The following is a 25,034-nucleotide window of genomic DNA, read 5'->3' as shown; positions in this document are numbered from 1 at the left end:
ATAAACTCCAGGGAAATGGTTACATGGGGTCATGGGTCCATGGTTGGGGCCTTAACGCCTGCCCTACCCATCGAAGCTCCCAATACCTTTGGTGTACGATCATATAAGCTCCAAAGGACCTGGGGTTGGCCCCTTTACCACAAGCGCCTTTTGACTTAGTGTCTAACTCTTCACCATGGGCATATGGAATGTGTGTGTCTAAAGGCCATGGCCTTAGCCTCAACCCCTTCCTCTGAAAGGCGTCAAGAAAAATTCTTAAATGGCATTTTAGTTCTATAGTCCACAAGAACCACTCAGCAGTCTATTGGTAACGCTCTGCACTTGTAAATTTGAGGTTGCATGCTCAAATCATAGTCAGGCCTTCGACCAACCCATGCCAAATTTTTAAAAACCTGGGATGCCACGTGGAAGCCTCCCATTGGGCCACGTGGCTCCCATCCATAGGTCCACTTCAACTAAGCACAACCAATCAAATTCGTCCAAAACCTAATGAACCAGATGATGCCATTTGTCAGCTTCTAGTTGGCTCGTACCTGTATAGTCACCCTACTGACTCAACAGTATGGTCAACCTAGTTAACTGCCCTGCTCAAATTTTAGTTGTTTGTGAAAATGATCAGAACGAGATATCAGGAGCATACGATATCAATTTTGAGTGATCAAAGATGTGTTAGATTCATATCAACGAGATATTAGATTTGGCATTGGTTTTAGGAAGTTATGGTCACTTTAATTTTTGAGCATAAATTTGATCACCTAATCATTACCACAAAAAAAAAACCTACCTCAAAGATCGAGCCTAAAGCGCTGAAATAATCATCATTTTATTGTCCTTAAAATTCCTAATGAAACCATAAATATAAAATGAAATAACATGTATTAACTAACACATAATAGAAATCAAATTACAAGAACTAATCCATGTATGATTTCCTATGCATTGTTTTCTTCTATGACTTCCCATAAACCTAACATAAATGGTGAAAACACATAAGGTGGGATATAAGATTTCCAATGAATGTGGTCCTTTTATGAATTACTATGAAGGTGTGAATGATCATATTTTTTCTTCCCAGGGATGTTCTTTTCATCAAATATCAATTGCTAAGTTCAAAAATACATATTATATTATTCCACATCATTAGAAGAGTTTCTAAAAAACAAATTAGCATGAAGAAAAAGATATAGAAAGTTTTGGACAAGAAATACAATTCCCTAATAGAATCTTTTTTTTTAATATTATTCTTGTTGTAGTATTTTATACCTCTTAGCCTACTCTTACAAAAATAGTAGAGCCTCTAGTTCCCAATAACACTCTTTCCCCAACCATTGCTTTTCAAAACACTCTCTTCTCTAACTCTCTTCAATTTTACCCCTATTCTACTCTATCATTTTATCTAGTTATTTTACTTACTTTATTACTTTCTATTATAATTTTAAATTTTTTAAGGATACTCCTCTATTTTGTTTTATTTTAAACATAAATGAGTATTTTATTATATCAAAATACCACAATCAAATTATTCAACAAAGGAGTACATTTCAATGATTGTAAATGTCAAATTTTCTATTGTCTTACATTTCCTATTCACTTCAGTTCTTCTTCCAAAATTTGTGCAATCAATCCTTCTAAAAGGGTAACTTTAAACAAATAAACGTACAAAAACCTTAATTTTGAACTACAAAATAAAACATGTTTGCCTGAAAATCTAGATCTTCATATCATTGTTGATTTCTTGAATTGTTTCCATATCCTGAACTTGGAAGAGAAAGTGGCTTATGCTTGAGTAGTTATTCCTCTTTAACACCTTCAGATCCAACTAAGGGGAGCATGTTAGTGGAATCAAAATTTTAAAGGTTAAATAGAAAGCCAAACATGGTTCTAAGTGAAGCACATTAATTTTTTAATTCCATAATTTCTTTTTGACTTGCTTTGATAGCCTCTCAAATTATGGCAAGATCATTTACCCTCAAGGTTTATTAAGTGTAAATATGATTAGTGAGACTAACCAAATCCATATTCAAGTCATTTGTTCTAGTTTCATTCACTTTGTTGGTTCTCTTCATTTATATGAGCTTGAAAAAGGCACATTATCCTAAGTGTTCATGCACCATGATTACATATTCATCTTCACTCAAATTGATCCAATCCTTCTTTGCCACTACCATGTTGCCTTATTTTCCTTTACCATCCTCAATGATCTTATGTCGAATTCAATTATCGAACCAATTAATCCTCTACACTAATCCTCCCACTTACTTTCACTACAAATTTTGAGCTCTAATATGTTGGCCATTCTAAATTGATAGCTCAAACTAAAACTCACACTAGAAGATCCTCCATCCACTCTAATTTATTGTGTTAGATCACTTGATCCCTACATTATCCTACCCATGTTAATTGTTATCATGGAGGAGGGTGGATATATTTCCATACACAATAATCAACTCTATGTGTGGCTTGTCCCATTCGCTAATTCCATAATTTGAAGAAGTGAAGATTCATGCAATTTATAATTTGAATAAATTGTCATGCATGCCAATTAAATACCATGACATTAATGATTGATATGAAATTGGGGTAACGTGGCCCCAAGACATTTTTCTTAAAAAAACTTTATTAAAATACCCAACCATTTGACTGATGAAAGCTATGAGACCCAAATTAGGGATTTTCGATGTTCATCTCGAAACAAACATTGGTGTATGCTTTTCATTTTCATTTTAATTTAGTTTCCCTACTCTAAGAATTGATAAAACTTCATGTCCTCAAACTCGACTAGCTCTTTTAAAAATTTGATGTATTTTTTGTTCTTTGCCTTACTAACGTGACTTTGGTTTTTAATTAGGGCTCTTATTATACTATTTTGAGTCTCTAAAAACAATGATTTTATGACATTTTGATTCATCAATGATCCCATACAAAAGAATTTTCATTCACTCCTCTAAGGTCTAAGATGCATCCACTAACTTATGCCAATGTCTAAGTAACAATCCTCTTATAAAAAAAAAAATTAAAAAAAAATTAATATATCAAAAAAATCATTTTTAAAAATTATTAACCCTTTCTATCCAAACTACTTCATACTTAAAAAAAAGCCTTTCATTTTCATTTTGAAATTCACAATAAAATATCCAACACGTTGTTCTTGCTTTTTCTATTTTTCTTTAACTTAATATTTTCCCAAGTGTCTTGTAATTCAACTCTCTTGCATATTTCTTCTTCTTTAGAAAGAATCAATTATATATCACATCTCCATATGTAAAATAAATAGCATTTTAAAATAAGCAACTACTCATTATCGTAAATAACTATATTATTCAAGATTAAAATCCCTTCTAAACCATATATGCTTCTATATCAATGCACTAAAGTGATACACTATATTTAACACCTTGTTTACCATCAACATAAAACATAACCTCTTTCACCGCAAAATGAAAGCTTTTTCAAATAGGGAGAATTCATGTTATTTAAAATTTCATAAATTTATGTGTTATTATGTCGGTAGATGTGTTTATTTTGGAATAGAGACTTTATAATTTGAATTTAATTATTAATCATTATTATGTTGATGGTAAAAAATTAATTTCCACATAATATCATAAAAATTCTTAGTTTTATTCACAAATCAAAGATTAAAATTAATTTCCAAACTAGTTATATTTTTTTCTTTATTTAATTAAAATTATTAATTAAAAAAAATATTATATGAAATGAATTATAGTTTCTTTGGGCATGTAATATTGATAAGCTATAATCTTGGGCCATAAAATTGTAACAAAGCTTATTTATAAATTAAGAATCTTCATATCTATATATATATATATATATATATATATATATATATATATAAAACTCAAAATAGTAATAATAAAATCAGCCAAAAGTCTTAAAACTTATTTGATTACATGCAAAATAACTAGTATAGATCCATCTTAAGCATGAATCTAATATGAGATGAGAGGGAGAAAATTTCTTCACATACAAACTTCTTTGACAGTGCAAAATACAATGTGTAATTTTTCATTGCTTAAGTAGTACTTTTGAATGCAATATATATACTTGAAAAGACCAAACTGTAAAACACCAACACTACAAATATTTTAAACATATTTTTTTTAATTTTTTTCAGTAGATATATATATATATATATATAGTTGACATTAAAATATTTTACATAGTTGATTTTTTTGTTATTAATATATTTTTAAGTATATATCAATATTAGTTGGTATTAAAATATTTTATTGATAACCTACCTTGAATATTTTTATTATATACAATATTAAATTATTATCTTTAACAATTTTTTTTGTTTTAATTACTTTACATGAAATTATATTACATCATATGGAGAATTAACATATTCATTTTTGTTTTTTTTATTATAGTGGATATTGATTTTGTATTTAAAAAATATTTTATTTTTATTTTAAGAGGGCCACGTATCAAATCCAAATGAACATGGACATACTTAAGCATTTCCAATATGAGGTTGTACAATGAATCTCTACTCCAAATTGAGCATTGACATACTTACACATTTCCCATACCAGGCTGTACAATGAGTCTCAATAGATTCAATTTTATTTTCATTGTTTACACTATAAGGATTCAACTTTATTCAATACCAAGAAGACCAAAAGAGTGATTTTCTCTAATAAAAGGAAAATTTGTCTAATAAAATAAAGCAACACCAACATACATTCTTCTTTGAGGGTAGCATTCTTGAAGAAGTAAAGGAGAATAAGACCAAAATAGTGATTTTCTCTAATAAAAGAAAGCAGCACCAACATACATTCTTCTTTGAGGGTAACATTCTTGAAGAAGTAAAGGAGTACAAGTACCTCCAACATACATTCTTCTTTGAGGGTAACATTCTTGAAGTAGTAAAGGAGTACAAGTACCTTGGGATTGACTTCAACAAGTTTAATTGGGAGCACTACAAAAAGAAGAGGATTTTAGGAGGGTGGAAAACATTATATGCTCTCCAAAATAGATACAGAGAGGCATTGTTATGGGATTGGAAAATGATCAAAGTGCTTTTTGGACTCATTTTTTGCAATGATGTTATATAGGTGTGAATTATGGGTTAGCAGTACCCCAATCTCAAAATGAAAACAAACTGTGAAGATCCAAAAATGCTTGATCATGAGCAAATTCAAAATAAAAAGTTTCAACAATTGCTATGGTGCGTCTTATAAAATATCCAAAAAGAATTGAGGAGATGGGAGTAGGTAGATGGCCTAAAGCTATCTTCAACGAAGGCATCACTGAAAGAAAAAATCATGGATGAGACAAAACAACAAATGGAAGCTAAATATGAATATTAACTCAATATCTGTCTCGCAAATAGCAAGGAGGTAAAGGATTTTGAGATGGAGAAGTTTTGTAAGCATATATGGGAAATGAGTTGGATAGAAAGAAGAAGAGTTGGGTAGAAAGAAGAAGTACTATGTTGAGGAATTGATCCCCACTACAAAAAAATACATTGGAGCTCGCATTATCTGGAAAGAACAAATTCTTATTGGTCAATTAAGAACTAACTCACATCAACTTCAGTGTGAAAGGAGATGACGGAAAATACCAAAAGAAGCTTGGGAAGAACGGTTGTGTACTTTTTGCACTTGTAGAACAATGGAATCAAAAAAACATTTAATTTTGGATTATGATGCTTTAAGAGACACCAATAATACTTAGACCAATATGTTAACATCTATTTCTTATTAAAAAATTAAGCCAGCTCATAATTAATTTGACTAAAGACTAAATTGCAAAAAAACCAAAAATTAAAAATATTAACACTTCCATAAACTATTTTTAGTGTTATAAACATTAAAATATCATTCATTAATGTATTTTTCCAATTATAAAAAAATTACAGGTTAATTATAATCCTACATCATATAATTAAGAAATATCGAATAATCTTATATATTCCTCTCTATTTGCTCTTTGAACCACCACGTGGAGAAAATTTCTCGTTGTTTTCAAATTAAAAACAAAATAATTACGATAGTGACCATTTCAGCTGATTTTTTATTAATTTTAATAATACTTCACCATAATTCAGAAAAAAAAATTAATTTCATTAATTGGGTTTTCAAATATATTTTTTCTTACGACGAGTTTTAGAATATGATTTAAAATTGTTTATATTTTTTCTTGCGATGAGTTTTAGAATATGATTTAAAATTGCTTATATTTGATCCGTTGATAGGTTTTCAAATAATGAGATAGTCTTAATAGTTGACAGGTTTTCAAATAATGAGATAGTCTTAATAATTTAAGATATTGAAGTATTCTATTGAAGTGAAAGTCAATTGATTTTTTTAATAAAATAACATAACAAATTATTAAAATAAGATAATTTTTAATAGTGATGATTTTTTTTAATAGATAACCATTACTCTCTACACTAGAAATTTAACCACTAAATTATAATATTTTACTGTTGTTAATAAATAAAATAATTAAAGTCTCACCATTGATTTTTTGAATTGGTCATTAATAAAGTTAAATGTCATTATAATCGAGTAACAACAATTATATTTATGCATTTTTTGAATTAGTCATTAATAAAGTTAAATCTCATTATAATGGACTAATAACAATTATATTTATATATTTTCAATGGAGAAACCGCAATTATTTTTATATATTTCCAATCGACTTTGTATGTGAGAAGAGGGCGGCAACATAACTTGCCCTGTAAGTCATCGACATGCGACGGAATCAAGGCTCATTTGGGCTTCACTTGTAGGAAAAAGAATTTTGTTAACTAACTATCATCAACTTCAACGCTGCTTATATGTATTTGTGCTCTGCGAGACCAGACCAGAGGGCGGAGCTATATTCTCCGTAAGTAATAATGGTGAATGCGTGCCCACTTCCTGACTACGTTGAGTTTTTTCTGAGACTCACAACGATGCTGGTTGCTTTGGTGGTCGCATGGAGTCTCTTTGTCAGGGTAAGAAACAGGAAGCTGCCCCCAGGGCCTTTCCCGTTGCCCATCATCGGAAACATACTGGGAGGGCTTCCGCACCAAGCACTGGCAGCACTGTCTCTGAAATTCGGGCCTTTCATGTCTCTCTACTTCAGCTCCAAGCTTGTCTTGGTCATCTCTTCTCCTGAAATGGAAAGGGAGTTTATGAAGACACGTAATCTGCTTTTTGCCAGCAGACTTCCAACAATTGCAGGTAATTACTTATTGTATAATTATTCGTACGTCGCGTCTGATCCATATGGCCCTTACTAGAGGCAAAGGCGTAAAGTCTGTGTTTTACAAATGCTCAGCTCCAAACTGTTGGATTGATTCCGCTTTATAAGAAAAGAGGAAGTCTCTGTTATGATTCGATCTATTACTGATAATTCAGACCATCCAATAAACATTGGCCAAACTGTGTCGACCTTTACCAAAGATATATTCTGCAAGATGACTTTCGGTAGAAAGTATTCTGACCACGACTTCATTGGCAATAAAGGAGTCATAGCAATGATCAAGGAAACTTTTCTGCTGCTTGGTGATTTTAATATCGGATATTATATACCATACTTGGCGTGGATGGATCTGCAAGGTATCAACCTAGGCGTCAAGGAAATACATCGCATACAAGACGAGTTCCTCGAGAAAATAGTAGACGAGCACATTGCCCAGAATTACCCCAATGTCACACGAGATCTGGTAGATGTTTTGCTTGCAGCTTCTGCGGATAAAGACATGGAGTTAAAAATTACCAGAGACAATATAAAGGCCGTCCTCTATGTATGTAAAAAATGGAGTATCATTTTTATTTTTACTTTCAAATGAATTATTTGTCATAGAAATTGCTTGATAAATGTTCATATATTTTATTATATAAAATTTTGTAAAATTAAAGCACCAAGGAGTTGTTCTAGTTCGTTAATCAAAGATCACTTTTATGATTAGTGTGGGGAATTTCTGGTCATTCCAAAAAAAAAAAATATGAACAGAGATTAATATTCTGTTTTGGGGATTTCTGATAATTCCAGAACAAAAGAACAGAATAGAAAGTGATACTTTGTTTTGCCACAGGATCAAAAACTGAACAGAACAATGCTCTGTTTTAACACAGTGAAAATAAAAAAAAAAAAAAAATCGCGATGCTGAAACAGGTGTTTCAGCATAGCAGTTTCGTCAGTTGTTGATCGTATTGTTTCAGCAACGGTGTTTCATCAACACTCTATTTTGACGTCAAGACTATTTTCGGCTTACGGTGTTTCAGCAACACTTTGTTTTGACGTCAAGACTATTTTCGGCTTACGATGTTTCAGCAACACAAAAAAAAAAATTGTACTCATTAACAATAAACCAACTGTTACAAAAATGTCTTCCTCACATAGAGAGATTTTCACTAAATATTATGCTGAAGAGCATCTTCCTCTTGACAGAGGGATTACAACAGGAACGCTTCAGTTCCACAAACCAATTTTTCACTATCTCAGAAAATTACAGTTTCAGCACTGCTATGCGATACAAAAAAAAACTCTCTTTTGTTTTCTACACTGTTGTGTCTGCGTTTTATAGTGCAGGAAGGGATTATAACTTATCCATCAACTTCTTTAACTTGCTGATGAAGTCTCTGCTACAATCTGCTGCTCATGATGAACAAATATGATCTTTTGTTGTATTTCTTGAGTCGGTGGTGTTGAAACCCATGGCTAATAAATGTTGCGATGGCTCGAGGCTGGTTCTTTTCACTTTCGGCCATTCTGCTCTTTAATACGGTTGTTTAGAAGTAATGGCACAGTGCCGAATCTGATCTTCTTCCTTCGGCAACACTAAAACAATTAAAGAGTCAAAAGATGGTAATGGCGGTGACTTAAAATAACGGGAATAAATGTGGAGCATCAGATCAGGGCAAATAAGTAAAGTAGCTGCTGCTGTTCAACTATTCACTGTAGTTGAAATTTAATTTCAACACTCCCCTTTAATTTCAACTGCTGGGTTATCAGTCATACCCAGACGTTTCCTTAAAAACTCAAAACTTTTCTGGTCCAATGGCTTGGTCAGAATATCTGCAACCTGTTCCGGAGTCCTGCAATGTTGTAAAATGATTTCTCCATTGTTCACAAATTCTCTGATGTAGTGAAACTTTATGTCTATGTGTTTCGTTCTCTTGTGGAATACAGAATTCTTGGACAATGCAATAGCTGAGCTATTGTCACAAAAAATAACTGTTGTTGTTGCCTGCTCTTAGCATAGACTTCTTAACATTCTCCTCATCCAAATTGCTTGACACGCTGCTGTTGTAGCTGCCACATACTCTGCTTCTGCTGTAGACAATGCCACAATTGGTTGATTCTTGGAAGCCCATGAAATGGCTCCTGAACCTATGTGAAAAACGTAACCAGATGTGCTTTTCTGGTCATCTACACTTCCAGCCCAATCACTATCTATGTATCCAACTAAATATGAACATTCTAAAATAGTATAAAAAATGCCATACCTTTTTGTACCTTTAACATACCTCAGAATTCTCTTTGTTGCCTGCCAATGTGTTTCTTTTGGCCTCTCCATGAATCTGGAAATTAAACTAACAGCATGCATTATGTCCGGCCTAGTTGCAGTTAAATACATAAGGCTGCCAACTATGCTCTTATACACGTTAGGGTCAAAAACCTTGCTGCTGTCCTCTTTGCTTAGTTTTAATCCCATCACCGTGGGAGTGATTGCTGCCTTGCTGTCCTGCATGTTAAATCTGTCCAACACTTCATTTACATATTTTGCCTGTGAAATAAAAATTCCATTTTTATTTGGATCTACTTCTATTCCTAAGAAGTATCTCAGCAAACCCATGTCAGTCATCTCAAATTTTTCTTTCATGACTGATTTGAAATTTTGAATGAGGTAGTCATCATTACCTGTAAAAATCACATCATCAACATATAACACTACAATTAAAATTTTACCGTCCTTTTCTTTGATGTAAATGGTGGGTTCTCCCTCACACTTCTCAAATCCGTTCTCCAGTAGATAGGAATCTATCCTACTGTACCATGCTCTTGGCGCTTGCTTCAACCCATAAAGTGCTTTCTTCAATCTTCAAACTTTGTGCTCTTGGCCTTTCTTCTCATAGCCTAGAGGTTGCTCAATGTAAACATCTTCCATTAATACTCCATTCAAAAATGCCGACTTCACGTCCATTTGGTAAACTTTCCATTTGTTTTGTGTTGCTATGGAAAACACTGCTCTTACGGTTTCCATTATTCCAATTGGTGCGAAATTCTCCTCATAATCTATCCCATACTGCTGCTTGTATCCCTTGACAACAAGTCTTGCCTTGTGCCTTTCTATCTTGCCTTCAACATTACTCTTGGTCTTGTAGACCCATTTAACTCCAATGACTTCTTTACCTTTTGGTAGCTTAACTAAATCCCATGTCTTGTTTCTTTCTATGGCATTCATCTCCTCATCCATAGCTTCTATCCATTTATTACATTTAATTGCATCTTCGAAATGAATAAGGTCATCAACATGACAATACAAAGCAAAAAAAGAATTCATTCCTTCATCATAAATGTCACTTAAATTTCTGAATTTCTTACCTCTTTCATTTGGTGTGCAAGTGCTTGAGGATGCACTTGAATTTCCTCCTTGTGGTGTGCTTAGAGAAGCACTCTCATTTCTCCTCAAGGGTGTCTCTTACTATTATGGTGTTGGCGCTGTTGTTTGGGGATGTGTTTCAGCCAACTCCTCATCATCTTCATCATGAGACAAACAATTTTTAACATTAACTGTTTTATCTATGCTTCCATCCCAAGCTTCCTCCTCAATAAATTGAACATCTCTGCTCACAAAAAACTTCTTGGTGGATGGGATATACAACCTGTAATCTTTGGATTCCTCACTGTATCTAATGAAAATACATTTCTCCCCTTTGCTGTCCAATTTCTTCCTTAGCTGATCTGGAATGTGTGCATAAGCAACACAACCAAAAAATTTCATGTGGGTGACTCCTTTCTTTCTCCCACTCCATGTTTCTTTCCGCACTTTGTTCATCACTACTTTTGTAGGACACCTATTCAAAATATATACTGCACAATGTACAACTTCAGCCCAATAATCATTTGGCAAATGCTTTGCCTTCAACATGCTCCTTGCCATATCCATGATTGTTCTGTTTTTCCTTTCAGCAACTCCATTTTGTTGTGGGGTGTACCTTGCTCTAAATTGCTTATGAATTCCATTTTCTCTGCAAAAACGTAAAAATTCTTTGGAAATATACTCACCTCCTCTGTCAGTTCTCAAAACCTTGATACACAGCCCACTTTGATTTTCTACAAGTGCTTTGAAATTTTGAAAATTTTCAAACACTTCACTCTTATTCTTCAGAAAATAAACCCAAGTCTTTCTGTTAAAGTCATCAATAAATGTAGAAAATATTGCTTGCCTGCAAGTGATGAAGCTTGCATCGGTCCACATAAATCTGAGTGGATAATTTCTAAGGGTGCCTTTGCCCTTATGCTTTTCCCAGTTGGAAAAATTTCTCTGTGTTGTTTCCCCAATATACAACCTTCACAAAGGTTGTCTAGCTTCTCTATTAATGGTAATCCTCTTACCATTCCTTTTCTACTCAACAAATTAAGACCTCCAAAATTGAGATGTCCAAATCTCAAATGCCACAACCAATTTTCATCCTTTGGTATGCTTTGGAGAGCCTCTTGTGTCACTGCTGCAATTACTTCTTTATTTTTCAAATCTGCCTTTATTCTGAGAGGGAACATCCTGTTCCTCGTCATCTTCACTTCAGCAATACAATGTTTGTTGGGTGATCTATCCATGATGGTGCATACATCATTCTCAAAGAAAACATTGTAACCCTTCTGAACAAGCTGTCCAATACTCAAGAGGTTACACTTCATTCCGGGAACATAATAGACATCTGTTATGGTTTTCTTTTCACCTTTCTTTGTAAATATTTTAACTTCTCCTTTTCCCATAACAGAAATTTTACTATCAGTCCCAAGTGTGACTTGTGACTGCACACTCTGATCTAAAGTAGAAAACATGGCTATGTTTCCTGTCATATGGTTGCTGCAACCAGAATCTAGAAACCATATATCTTCACTATTTTTTTCAGCCATATTACAAACTAACAACACATTATCTTGGCTGATATTTTCTCTAGTGATATTTGCACTAGATCTATTACTCATATCATGCTACTTCTTCCTACATTCATTTGCATAGTGCCCATACTTTTTATAGTAATAACATTGGACATTGGATTTTTCATACCTTTGTCCTTAAGCATGATGTTGTCCGCTTTGTCGACTGCTTCCATGGCCTTAGTTCTGATTTGGATTGCTGCATCTTCCTTGAATGTTTACTGAACTGTTTCTTCCACCTTTGTATTGGCTTCTGCCTCTTCCTCTCTTGTTTCCTCTGCCTTGACCTCTTCCTCTTCCAAATGACATCTGGGTCTTGAAGGCTTGCTCTAGAGATGAGTTTTCATTTCTACTCAACCTCTGCTCATGTGTTATCATTGATGCATGAAGTTCATCAACTGAAAAATTTGAGAGATCCTTTGTCTCTTCTATGGTAGTGACAATCACATCAAACTTTGAGGGTAGGCACCTCAATAGTTTCTCCACAATCCTCCTTTCTTCAAGAGTTTCTCCATGAGACCTTATCTGTGTGACCAGACCAATTGCTTGTGTGAAAAATGAGTCAATATTGTCTGACTCCTTCATGCGCAGGTTCTCAAAATCTTTCCTCGGCAATTGTAATTTTGATGTCTTCACTCTCTCCATGCCTTGATAGGCTGTCTTGAGAGTTTTCCATGCTTCTTTGGATGTCTTGGTTGTTTCTATCCTTGGAAACACACTCTCATGCACTGCTTAATATAATAATACAAGGGCTTTTGAATCCTTCTTCTTATTTCTCTTCAACAGCTCTTTCTATGCCTGAGTTAATCCATTAAACTCATCTTCATTTTCTGGCTCTTCAAATCCATATTCAACAAGTTCCGCTAAATCTTGTGAGGAAAACAGGGCTCTCATAGTTATTGCCCAGTAGTCATAGCTTTTCCAATTGAACTGTGGGAGCTGAGTATTAAACATACCCACGCTGGTGCTGGCCATTCTTGCAATACTTGACTGTGTAAAAAAAATCACTTAATTGTCTTCAACAACTACACAAAAAACTAATCTAAAAAATACCTTGACAACGTTTTCACTCTGCTAGATAATTTGCTGCAGCAAGAAACCTTTTTTCAGCTTCTTTGACGTCTTCAAAGAGCCTAGACAAGCTTTGATACCATGTTGGGAATTTCTGGTCATTCCAAACAAAAAAATAAAATATGAACAGAGAGTAATACCTTGTTTTGGGAATTTCTGATAATTCCAGAACAAAAGAATAGAGCAGAAAGTGATACTCTGTTTTGCCACAGGATCAAAAACTGAACAGAACAATGCTCTGTTTTAACACAACGAAAACAGAAAAAAATCGACCTGTTTCAGCATCGCAGTTTCGTCAGTTGCTGATCGTAGTGTTTCAGCAATGCTGAAACAGGTGTTTTAGCAATGCTGAAACAGGTGTTTTAGCAATGCTGAAACAGGTGTTTCAGCAACACTCTGTTTTGACGTCAAGACTATTTTCGGCTTACGATGTTTCAGCAACACAAAAAAATAAAACTTGTACTCATTAACAATAAACCAACTCTTACAAAATTGTCTTCCTCACATAGAGGGATTTTCACTAAAGATTATGCTGAAGAGCATCTTCCTCTTGATAGAGGGATTACAACAAGAACGCTTCAGTTCCACAAACCAATTTTTCACTATCTCATAAAATTACAGTTTCAGCACTGTTGTGCGATACAAAAAAAAACTCTCTTCTGTTTTCTACACTATTGTGTCTGCATTTTATAGTGCGGGAAGGGATCATAACTTATCCATCAACCGCTTTAACTTGCTGATGAAGTCTCTGCTACAATCTGCTGCTCATGATGAACAAATCTGATCTTTTACTGTATTTCTTGAGTCGGTGGTGTTGAAACCCATGGCTGATAAATGTTGCGATGGCTCGAGGCTAGTTCTTTTCACTTTCGGCCATTCTGCTCTTTAATACGATTGCTTAGAAATAATGGCGCAGCGCTGAATCTGATCTTCTTCCTTCGGGAACACAAAAATAATTAAAGAGTGAAAAGATGGTAATGGTGGTGGCTTAAAAGAACGGGAATAAATGTGGAGCATCGGATCAGGACAAATAAGTAAAGTAGTTGCTGCTATTCAAATGTTCACTGCAGATGAAATTATAATTTCAACAATTAGAAGGTAACTGCTTAGAGACACCTTTGAAATTAGGCTTTGCTAATTTGATTGTGGGTAAATAAATCCAAATTTCTAAAACTGATTATAATGATATGAATTATATTGATTATGCTGAAAGGGCAGGATATGTTGGCTACTGGCACGGACAAGTCGGCTGTAGGAATAGAGTGGGCAATCTTTGAATTGTTGAGGAACCCACCAGTGCTCCAGAAGCTTTAGGACGAGTTGCAACGTGTTGTTGGAATGGGGCGTATGGTGCGTGAAACTGATCTTCCTGGCCTCCCTTATTTACAAGCTGTGGTGAGAGAAACGCTCAGACTCCATCCACCAGCACCGCTTGCCATTCCCCACTTTTCTGAAGAAGCCTGCAATGTGTTAGGCTATGAAATCCCCAAAAACACTCGCGTTTTCGTGAACCTGTGGACTATAGGAAGGAACCCTAAGTCATGGGAGGAACCGGAGTGGTTCGTGCCGGAGAGGTTCATGCAGGATGGCTGCTTGGATGAAAAAATTAAGAACTTCGAGTGGATCCCATTTGGAGCAGGCAGGAGACGATGTCCTGGAGAGCTACTGGGAACGCTTCTTGTGGAGTTTGCAGTGGCACAACTAGTGCACTGCTTCGACTGGAGGCTTCTTGATGAGATGATTGGGGAATTGGATATGTTTGAAAAGTTTACTGGACTCACCGTCCCCAGGGCTAATGAACTCCTAGCTGTTCCGACTTCTCGCCTTTCATTGGTTACTTTAACTACATAGCAACCTGTAAATCATTACCTCCCTTTTTTTTTTTTTTCCTTTAAAGCAAGAAGTCTTCGCCCTGTAGCTTGAGTGTTAGGGTATTGTTTTTCAATTCCTTTGCTTAAGTTTTATGGATATTTTTGGCTCATTGTCATTAATTTTAAAAGATTGAATGGCTTCTGAACAAATTCTGTTCTAATGGTGTGGGCATTTTAGCAAATTATCTATTACTTTGAATGGAATTCCACTCTAGTGGTGTGGGCATTTCTGCAAATTATCTATTGACCGTAATAAGGGAAAAAAATTAAAACATAAAAAAGTTCATGATATTTGAGATACATTTTTGGAAGGTATTTTCCATAATTGAGTTAAAGTGTTACATATATATGGTCATTTATGGTCATTTAATATTATATTTAAAAATAATAAACAAATATATATAATAAATTAAAAAAATAATAATAACAAAAAAATATTTCAATTTTCATCTTAAATTTATATCTAATTTCTATCTTAATTTTACATCTATTTATATAGAGATGAAGTAATTGAGAGTAAGCTAATATAGATCCATCTTAACAAGCTTAGAGGGATCAAATGTCTTAAGCTGCAAATCGTTTTTATATTACAAAATTTTAAAAAATTGCATCCTTCTAGGAATTTGATATGATAGGTGATGGTTAAGACTCCCTCTCTATATATATACCCTGATGGGGGTGGGTGAACAAACATGTGCTCAAATTTCTAGCGGCAGCCAATATGTGTGGCAGGGAAGGATGGAACCATCAAGGAGCAGGATTATTATATATGGCAACAAGCGGGCATTATCGGCATTTTTGTTGTCTTGGTATGGGAGAAAGGGTTAGTGGTTTTAATGAGACTAAGTATGCACATGCCCATTACCTATGCATGCCTTTTGGTCTAAGTCGTTTGAGTTTACTCAGTGCTAGTGAAGCAAGGTATGTGTGCAGTGGGCACATTGGTTGGGTGACATGCAAGATAGTGTTGGTTCCAGTAGAAACGAACCAAGGTTTCCTGCAGACCAGGTCTGTGATGTCAAATGTAACACATTTTGGGCCAATTTGAATTGCAATGCTCATTCGAAGCCGAAAGTCTCAAATTCTCGTCATAATTTTGGTAAGTGAAAGTTCCCACCCAAGCCTCAATTACTTCTCATTCTTTGCTTATGGCCAGTGTTCGATGGTACTGGTTTTGTTTCTGTTTCATCATTTTCTCATTATGAGTTAGTACTTTCAGAGTCATTAGTTCGTTGTGGGCATTGAGAGAGGTCATTCTGTGCAGACCTCTTTCGTTCACGACTTTATCAATATTGTCCTTTTGGAGGGTGACAACAGACCGTAGTAGGTGTCTTTGGTCTTGCTGAGTATTTCGCTTGGAGAAATAGTGTTGTTGGGGGTGTTTTTTCAGCCAACTTGGGAAGCCTTATTGTCCTAGTTTTCAATTTGTGGGTGAATATAGTTGCGGCCATTGGGGGAGGTGGGTGGCTGAGCACCATCCCAAGTGGTGGAATTGTGTTTGTTGGCTGAGTGGGTGTGGCTCAAGCATCCTGGATTCATAATACATCTCGTGCAACGTGAACCTTATATTGATGAAACGCCAGATGGGTCATGCCTAGTGAGGTGGTGGCAGCAGGGGCTTGGATGGGGAAAGAGCCGATGAGGAGGGTGGAGTTGCCCACAACCAAGCTCATTCATTGGGTCAGTGGGTGTAGCACCCGTGACTGTTGAGCAATTGTGGGACTTGGTGGCTAGGTTGGACATATTGTGTGAACAATGGTATGAAGACTGCAATGAAATCATTGTGTACATTAGCCAAGGGGAAACATTGAAGAGTCTTATCTTAGTGCATCGAAACCACCACAAAACCAATGAGCGGTTTGACAAAATAGAAGCTTGGCTAGCCATATTGACCTCTATGTGCACAAAGGTCATGGCCATTCTCCAGGTCAAGGTGTTGCTCATGCACCAAATCCTCCTTTGTAAAAGCCATATGTTGGTTGTTTTCTGGTGCTGTTAGCTTTTTAGAATACAAGGATCCTTCTGCCTGTGGAGCTCATATCAAACATGGCAATATCTTCTCCATTTTTGTATTATTCTCTTGGCTAATAAATTTGGTTGGAGCGAAGCCGAGAGAGCAAGGGTAATCTAAACTGCAAGATGTATTTTTTTGACAACTTAATAGAAGTTTTTTACCAAGGAAAAAAAAAAAAAAAAAAAAAAAAAATATATATATATATATATATATATATATACATATATATATATATACATACATACATACATACATACATATATATATATATATATATATATATATATATATATATATATATATATATATATATATTCAATTTTAAAATTGTATTTAAGAATATATAAATAGGTCATTGTATTAAGGGAGTAACTTATGTTTGGGGACACAGTATGCAACTTGAACGGGGATCGAAGTTGACACTAGGGTTTTGCATTAGGGTACCATGGCGAGATGCGTAGGGAGGAGCGTCGCTCTCTCCTACAGTCAGGTAGTCACAGAAGGAGACAAGGAAGCGGGAGGGAAGCATTTCAAAAAACCATCAGAAAATATTTCAAAAGCAAGAGGCAAGGAGACAGTTGGAAGAAACGAATCCCAAGATTAGGAAGGGAATCAACAAGAAACAAGTAAAGAAAAGGAGAAGGGAGGCAACAGTGGAAAAATGACTTCTATAAGAACTACGGGAGTTTGCAAACCCAAATCGAGCATCATTTCTTGGGTCATATTGAGTGATCCAGAAATTCAAGTGCACAGGGACCATATGAAAGAACATGCGATTATCTGCAAGTTCATGGGATTATGGCCAACGAAGAGGGCATTACACATCTGGATTAGGAGCCATTGGAAGCCAAAGGGAGAAATACATTTACATCTGGGTTCTAAGGGCTTCTTCACGGTGGTGTTCATGAACCTAGAGGACAAAGAGAGAGTGTTTGAAGGGGGGCCTTATTTCTATGTTGCGACAGGACTCTACATGCGGCCATGGATGATGAACTTGTCTCGGAACGTGAAACATTTACATATGTACTGGTTTGGATCAAACTATACTCACTACCTCTCGATTACTAGCTACCAGAATCTTTGAAAACCATAGGCAACAAGCTAGGGCATTTTCTAAAGATATCAGAGGCAACTCTCAAAGGTAAATATACCTCCTTTACCTAAATATGTGTGGAAATGGATCTATTTGGATCCCTTCCGAAAGCAATAAGTTTAGAGGTATATGATAAAGATTGGGTGCAAATGGTGGACTATGATCACATACCTTTCAGGTGTCACAAATGTCATGAACATGGCCATCTATTTAGAGACTGCCCAACAAACAGTATGGAAGGCAATGGGAAAACCTCTTTGGATGGAGATCACGAGGGTTTTACCAAGGTTGGGGCCAAAGGGAAAGGGGGTAAATGGCCACACAAGAAAAGCAGCGAAGACAGAAATACAAGACACAATAGTTTCCAAATCCTAGAGGAAGTAGAGGAGAACATGGAGACAGTCCAGGACAGGAAGAACATATCTAAGGAGCAAGAAACAGAAGTTGAAATGGAGGATATCACAGTAAACAACCAGCAGAAGGAGGATCTACCAAACTACATGGAGATCAGTAAAGACTATGAGATGACTCCAAGTGAGGCACGAACAGAGGACCATGAACTACAGGAGATTCTAGACAGTGAAAATCTTGATCTAGAACTACTTCTGGAACAAGGCAGGAAAAAAGGAGTGGACTCCTTGCGAAAAGAAGACTATGATCGAGTTCAATAGCTCTTTCTATGGAGGGCACAATCGAAAGGAACTGGTGCCAAGAGAAACCACGAAATCCAGGAGCAAAGTGGGGTCAAAATGATGGAGAACTCATAGGCACAATCTCCAAAGAACTCAAGAAGGAAAAGACAGAATGAACTGCTAAACGAATGTGGAAAACTACTGATTAACTTAGGTAAGATGAAAGATCTTATTAGCTATTCCTTTACTAACCTTTCTTAATGAAGCTTACAACATGGAACATTAGAGGTTTAGGTAGTAGAAGGAAACAAAGGAATTTGAGTAACAAAATAAAAGAAGAAAAACTAGATATGGTCTTTATTCAAGAGACTAAATGTTCAATGGATAAAGTAAGGGAAATTCATAATAAATGGTTAATCAAGTACTTAGAAGTTAAGACAAGTAACTCGGTAGGGGGGATTCTAACGATGTGAGATCCACAGAAATTTGGAATCCTAGATGCTAAAGCATCCATGAACTATCTATCTTTGGTGTGTAGTTGATCCAGGTGGATGTTGGTGGCCACCCACCTATCCCACTTGGACCCCGACAACTGTCTCTTTCAGTCTTTTCAGTTTCCTAAATTATAGCACAATTTACTATTTTTAGCAGTTTTTCGGGTCCTGAACTTCTGGAGCCGTTTTGAGGCCCTAAACAATGTTTTTTGGGAAATCAGAGGCAACATGGGTCCATGGACCGATGTTGTCATTCCAAAGAGGTAGTGCTCGGATAGATCTTTCTAACGAGCTATTGTACGTTGTCAAAATCGAGCAAAAGTTCAGACAGAAGAAGCGAGACCTTGGATCTACAAATCTGAAGCCCAAAGGACAAAGCCAAGGTGGGGTGACCCAAGACAACCCGTCGAAGCCACAAGAAAAGAACTACAGCATGAAGCCGAAGAAGGACACAGGGAAATGGTGTGAGTTCCAAAAGAGTCCCACTCATAACACAAGTGAGTGTTGGACCAAGCAGTTGCTAGTGGCTGAGTTGAAGGCTTCTCAATCAGATGCATGTTCTGACCCTGAGCCAAAACCTGACAAGGGGAATGGCAAAGGGAAGCAGATCATTGATACAGATCCCAGCGCCAATGTTGCCACCTCCAAGATCCAGAAAGATGAGCCCGAAAATCTAGAGGAAGGGGAGCGTCTTTTCCACTCACAGATGTGGGTGAAGGGTTCGCCACTATAATTCATTTTCGATAGTGGCAGCCAAAAGAACCTTGTTTCAACAAAGGTCGTGAAGCGGTTGGGCCTATCGACTACACCACACCCATAGCCGTACAGTACCGGGTGGCTTCACGAAGGACGAGGTCTCAAAGTTCGCCAGCAATGCCGCCTTCCCTTCAGAATCAAGCCCTTCATAGATGAGGTATTGTGTGATGTTACACCTCTCGATGTTTGTGATGTATTATTAGACCAGCCATACTTGTGGAGGCGACATGCTGTGTATGAGTCAAGGCCTCGTGCTGTCATTATTTCTTTGAATAAGTCATTATACAGGATACCAGAGGTAGCCCCACATACTGCCACATCTTTGATCACTGCTAAGAAAGGCAGCAAGCTCATATCATAGACCAGGAAATTCATTTGTCTGGTTCGCTCCCAAAGTAAGGAGAAGATCGCTGCTACATCCATGACCCCTGCAAAGGGTTCCTCCAAGCAACAACAACAGCAAAGGTATACGGTCAAGACAGAACACAGGAACAACTTCTCCTCACCCACAGGGGTGCCACACAAGTTTCAGGTCGGCCACAAAGTTTGGTTACATTTGCAAAGAGAATGCCTTACCAGAACCCATCAGAAACTCAGACCACTTCGACATGGTACTTGCACCAATACCAAGGCTATGGGCAATAATGCTTTGAAGCACAACATTCCTCCATTCCTTCACTTGCATCGAGTGTTCAATGTGGACCATCGTCGACCATGCTTCCCACCATTTCCGGACACATCAGAGATTGCAGAAAAACTTACCAGAGACCCAGCTCAGCAGAAGCTTCCTCATCTTAGAGAGGAACTCAACGCAATGGGGACCATTGCTTCCTAAGGGGGGAGGAATGATCTAGGTGGATGTTGGTGGCCACCCACCTATCCCATTTAGACCCCCACATCTGTCTCTTTCAGTCTTTTTAGTTTCCTAAATTATAGCACAATATACTATTTTTAGCAGTTTTTCAAGCCCTGAACTTCTGGAGTCGTTTTGAGGCCCTAAACGACGTTTTTTGGGAAATCGAAGGCATGTTGTTGTTCCAAAGTGGTAGTGCTCAGATAGATCTTTCTAACGAGATATTGTACGCATCAAATGGAGATTGTATGCCAAAGTTACGACCCCGGGAAATTGATGTACCAATTTACCCAAACGGGGCCCACAATTTGGCGTTTCATCTTCTAGGGTTATATTTCGGAATGTTAAGGATTTTCCATTGTTTCTCGACAATAAATAGGCCTTCGAGCCTCATTGTAACACAGTTTAGAACATTTCAGAGGCATGTAGCCACCACATCTCTTCTCAGAGATAAGCTACCATCGCCCTAGCTGGTTTATTTCCATTTCAGTTTGTAAGCATATTTCACCATTTTACAATAATGAAATGAAGTATTATTTCTGCTGCAGATCTGTCTTTATGGTTATCTCTGTATTTTATTGTGTACTTGTTTAAATCCGGATCAATCTCGCCAAAGTTACGACCCCGGGAAATTGATGTACCAATTTACCCAAACGGGGCCCACAATTTGGTGTTTCATCTTCTAGGGTTAGATTTCGGAATGTTAAGGATTTTCCATTGTTTATCAACAATAAATATGCCTTCGAGCCTCATTGTAACACAGTTTAGAACAGTTCAGAGGCATGTAGCCGCCACATCTCTTCTCAGAGATAAGCTACCATCACCCTAGCTGGTTTATTTCCATTTCTATTTGTAAGCATATTTCAGTATTTTACAGTAATGAAATGAAGTATTATTTCCGCTGCACATCTGTCTTTATGGTTATCTCTGTATTTTATTGTGTTCCATTCCCGCAAATCCTGACGGCCTCCCATGGCAGATGAGAAGAAAGATGAGGGAGCAGGAGATCCTATCAAAATCTTGCTTGAAGAAGCCCTCGAGCGACAACGGAATGCGATGATGGACAACTTTGCCCAGATCCTTTAGTGGCTACATAGAAGCGACGCATCGACTTCCAGCAGCTACTCTGGAAACGCCACGCCCTTTAAGGTACAAGTTAATTTTGAAATCCCCATATTTGAGGGTCAGGTAGACACAGATGCCGTAGATAAATGGTTAAATCTGTTGGAGGGTTATTTTTTTGTTCATGAATTTTCAAGTCGGGAAAAGATTTTTTTTACTCTTCTCAAAGCAGTCCCCCACGTCAAGGACTGGTGGGAAACCTACTGCAAGTAGAAGGATGAAAATACCAGCTCACTATTTTCAGCCACACCCACCTGGAATTCGTTCCAGGATGCCATCAAGGAGTAGTACTACCCTGTCGGAAGCTATGAGGATGAATACATAAAATGGACCACGCTGTGGCAGGGAATGGACCAAGATGTGCCGGAGTTCACCAATCTTTTCCATACCCTTCGTACAAAGCTGGGTATCAAGGATACGGAGCAGCATTTGATTCTCAAATACCATGGCTGCTTGCATAAGTACATCTAGGAGGAAATACAATTCCTGAAATCTCCTCGCTCGGCACAGCGTACCGATATGCCATCAAGATCGAGCAGAAGTTTAAACAAAAGAAGCGAGACTTTGGATCTGCGAATCTGAAGCAAGGGAAAGGCGACCCTAAAACACAGAACAAAGGACAAAGCCAAGGCGGGGCAGCCCAAGACAACCCGCCAAAGCTACAGGCAAATAACAGTGCTGCGAAGACGAAAAAGGACACGGGAAAATGGTGTGAGTTCCATAAGAGCTCCACTCACAACACCAGTGAGTGTCGGGCCAAGCAGTCACTGGTGGCTGAGCTAAAGGTTCTAGAATCAGATGCATGTTCCGACTCTGAGTCAGAACCTGACAAGTGGAATGAAAAAGGGAAGCAGATCATTGACGCGGATCCCAATGCCAATGTTGCTACCGCCAAGATCTAGAAAAATGAACTCGAAGATCCAGAGGAGGAGGAGCGTCTCTTCCACTCCCAAATGTGGGTAAAGGGCTCCCCGCTACAGTTCATTTTCGATAGCGGGAGACAAAAGAACCTCATTTTAGCAGAGGTCGTGAAGCGTTTGGGCTTACCAACCACAGCACATCCATAACCATACACCATCGAGTGGCTTCACCAAGGATGGGATCTTCGCCTGAGCCAGTACTGTCACCTTCCGTACAACATCAAGCCCTTCACGGATGAGGTATTCTGTGACATTGCTCCCCTTGAAGTTTGTGATGTATTATTAGGACAACCATACTTGTGGAAGCGACATGCTATGTATGAATCAAGGCCCCGGGCTGTTATTGTTACATTGGGGAATAGGTTGTACAGGATACCAGAGATAGCACCGCCTACCTCCATCTCTTTCATTACTGCAAAACAATGCAGTAAGCTCATTTCCAAGACTGGGAAATTTGTTTTCTTGATGATACGCCCTCAAGGAAAGAAGAAGATGGTGGCCACGGCCTCCAAACAGGAACCCTCCACACGACAACTACAGATGGATAAGGTTGTGAAGGAGTACGAGGACATCTTCACCTCCCCTGCAGGGGTTCCTCTGCACTGTCAGGTCAAGCACTCCATTGATCTGACCCTAGGTGCACCGCTACCCAATGGACCAATTTATCGGCGCTCTGTTCTAGAGAACAATGAAATCAAGACGCAGATTCAAGAGCTGCTGCAGAAAGGTCACATCCGTCCGAGTTCATTGCCTTGTGGGAGCCCGATCTTGTTGGTACAGAAGAAGGATGGGACTTGGAGACTCTGTATTGACTATTGGGCGCTGAACAAGATCATTGTCCGTAATAAGTACCCGATCCCATGGATTGATGACCTCTTGGACCAACTAAAGGGGGCAAAATATTTCAGCAAGATTGATCTGAAGTCAAGATATCACCAGGTACCAATCGAACCCTCTAATGTGTGGAAGACTGCCTTCAAATCCAAGGAGGGCCTCTTCGAATGGTTGGTTATGCCTTTCAGATTGACGAATGCTCCTGCAACCTTCATGAGGCTAATGGATGACATATTGTGGCCATTCACCAACTCATTTGTAGTGGTATACTTGCATGACATTCTGATCTTCAGCCAGAGTTGGGAAGAGCACCTCCACCACATCTGACAGGTTCTTCAAATACTGCGGCAACACAAGCTATGTGCCAATTTGGAGATACACACTTTTTACATGACCCAGGTTCAGTATCTGGGATACATTATTGATGAACAGGGGGTGCATGTGGATCCAGCCAAGATCCAAGTCATTCGGGATTGCCCATCTTCGATCACTCTGACAGAGCTTCGCAGCTTTCTAGGTCTTGCCAACTTGTACCGCAGGTTCGTGTTGGGGTTTTCTCATATCACTTGGCCCTTGAGTCAAGTCACCAAGGGAGAAGCGAAAGCGAAATTCTTTTCGTCTGAATCTCAACAGAAGACATTCATAGAGTTGAAAGATCACCTTTTCACGGCACCAGTGCTCGTGTTACTAGATTTACGACAACCATTTGAGGTCGAGACAGATGCCTCTGACTATGCTATTGGGGCAGTCCTTACTCAACATGGGCATCCAGTCGCATATCACAGTGAAACACTTTCAGACAGAGTCCAGAAGTATCCCACTTATGATAAAGAGATGTATTTCATTGTGCAAGCCTACTGACAATGGAAGCATTACATTTTGGGGAAGGAAATGGTCATACACACAGACCACCGACCCCTGCAGTTCATACAGACCCAAGGGAAATTGCAGAATGATCGCCATCTTAAGTGGTCTACATATCCGCAACAATTCCATTTGAATATCAAGTATAAGAAGGGTAGCACCAATAATGTTAGAGATTGCCTCAGTCGACCACCAATCATGGCGTTAACCACTGTGCTCAACTCTTGTGGGCATGAGACTTCTAATTGGCCACTTCTCTACAAAAGTGACCCAGAATTTGGCCACACATACCAGATACTCTTGGGGGGTCAGCATGTTCCAGATTTTCACCTCCAAAATGCCCTGTTATGACACCTAGGTCACCTTTGTGTTCCT

At 37.6% G+C, this 25,034-nt stretch overlaps 1 protein-coding gene and 1 pseudogene across 1 annotated transcript; both read left to right on the top strand.

Annotated features, from left to right (window-relative positions):
- The first annotated feature begins 6,874 nt into the window (after positions 1-6,874).
- LOC149214522 (cytochrome P450 750A1-like) lies at positions 6,875-14,520 on the top strand. The gene is made up of 3 exons (XM_089389416.1): positions 6,875-7,202; positions 7,380-7,768; positions 14,425-14,520. Exons 1-3 carry the CDS (start codon positions 6,875-6,877, stop codon positions 14,518-14,520), a joined length of 813 nt encoding a protein of 270 aa, XP_089245542.1.
- A 24-nt stretch (positions 14,521-14,544) lies between these two features.
- LOC149214521 (cytochrome P450 71AU50 pseudogene) lies at positions 14,545-15,057 on the top strand (annotated as a pseudogene).
- Positions 15,058-25,034: the final 9,977 nt, after the last annotated feature.

Source organism: Pinus tabuliformis, chromosome 1_1 (genome assembly GCF_031772625.1).
Source record: "Pinus tabuliformis cultivar Carrire ecotype Pingquan chromosome 1_1, CPIR1, whole genome shotgun sequence".
Taxonomy (NCBI): domain Eukaryota; kingdom Viridiplantae; phylum Streptophyta; class Pinopsida; order Pinales; family Pinaceae; genus Pinus; species Pinus tabuliformis.
The sequence above is the reverse complement of the archived record's forward strand: the minus strand, read 5'-3'. Positions and strand labels throughout refer to the sequence as shown.

What these genes read in the sequence shown, in the direction of transcription:
- LOC149214522 (XM_089389416.1), top strand. Translation starts at nt 6,875, where the DNA reads ATGGTGAATGCGTGCCCACTTCCTGACTACGTTGAGTTTTTTCTGAGA. An exon ending in CAGACTTCCAACAATTGCAG is followed by an intron (nt 7,203 to 7,379) that starts GTAATTACTTAT and finishes CTGATAATTCAG; the next exon opens with ACCATCCAATAAACATTGGC. An exon ending in ATATAAAGGCCGTCCTCTAT is followed by an intron (nt 7,769 to 14,424) that starts GTATGTAAAAAA and finishes CTGAAAGGGCAG; the next exon opens with GATATGTTGGCTACTGGCAC.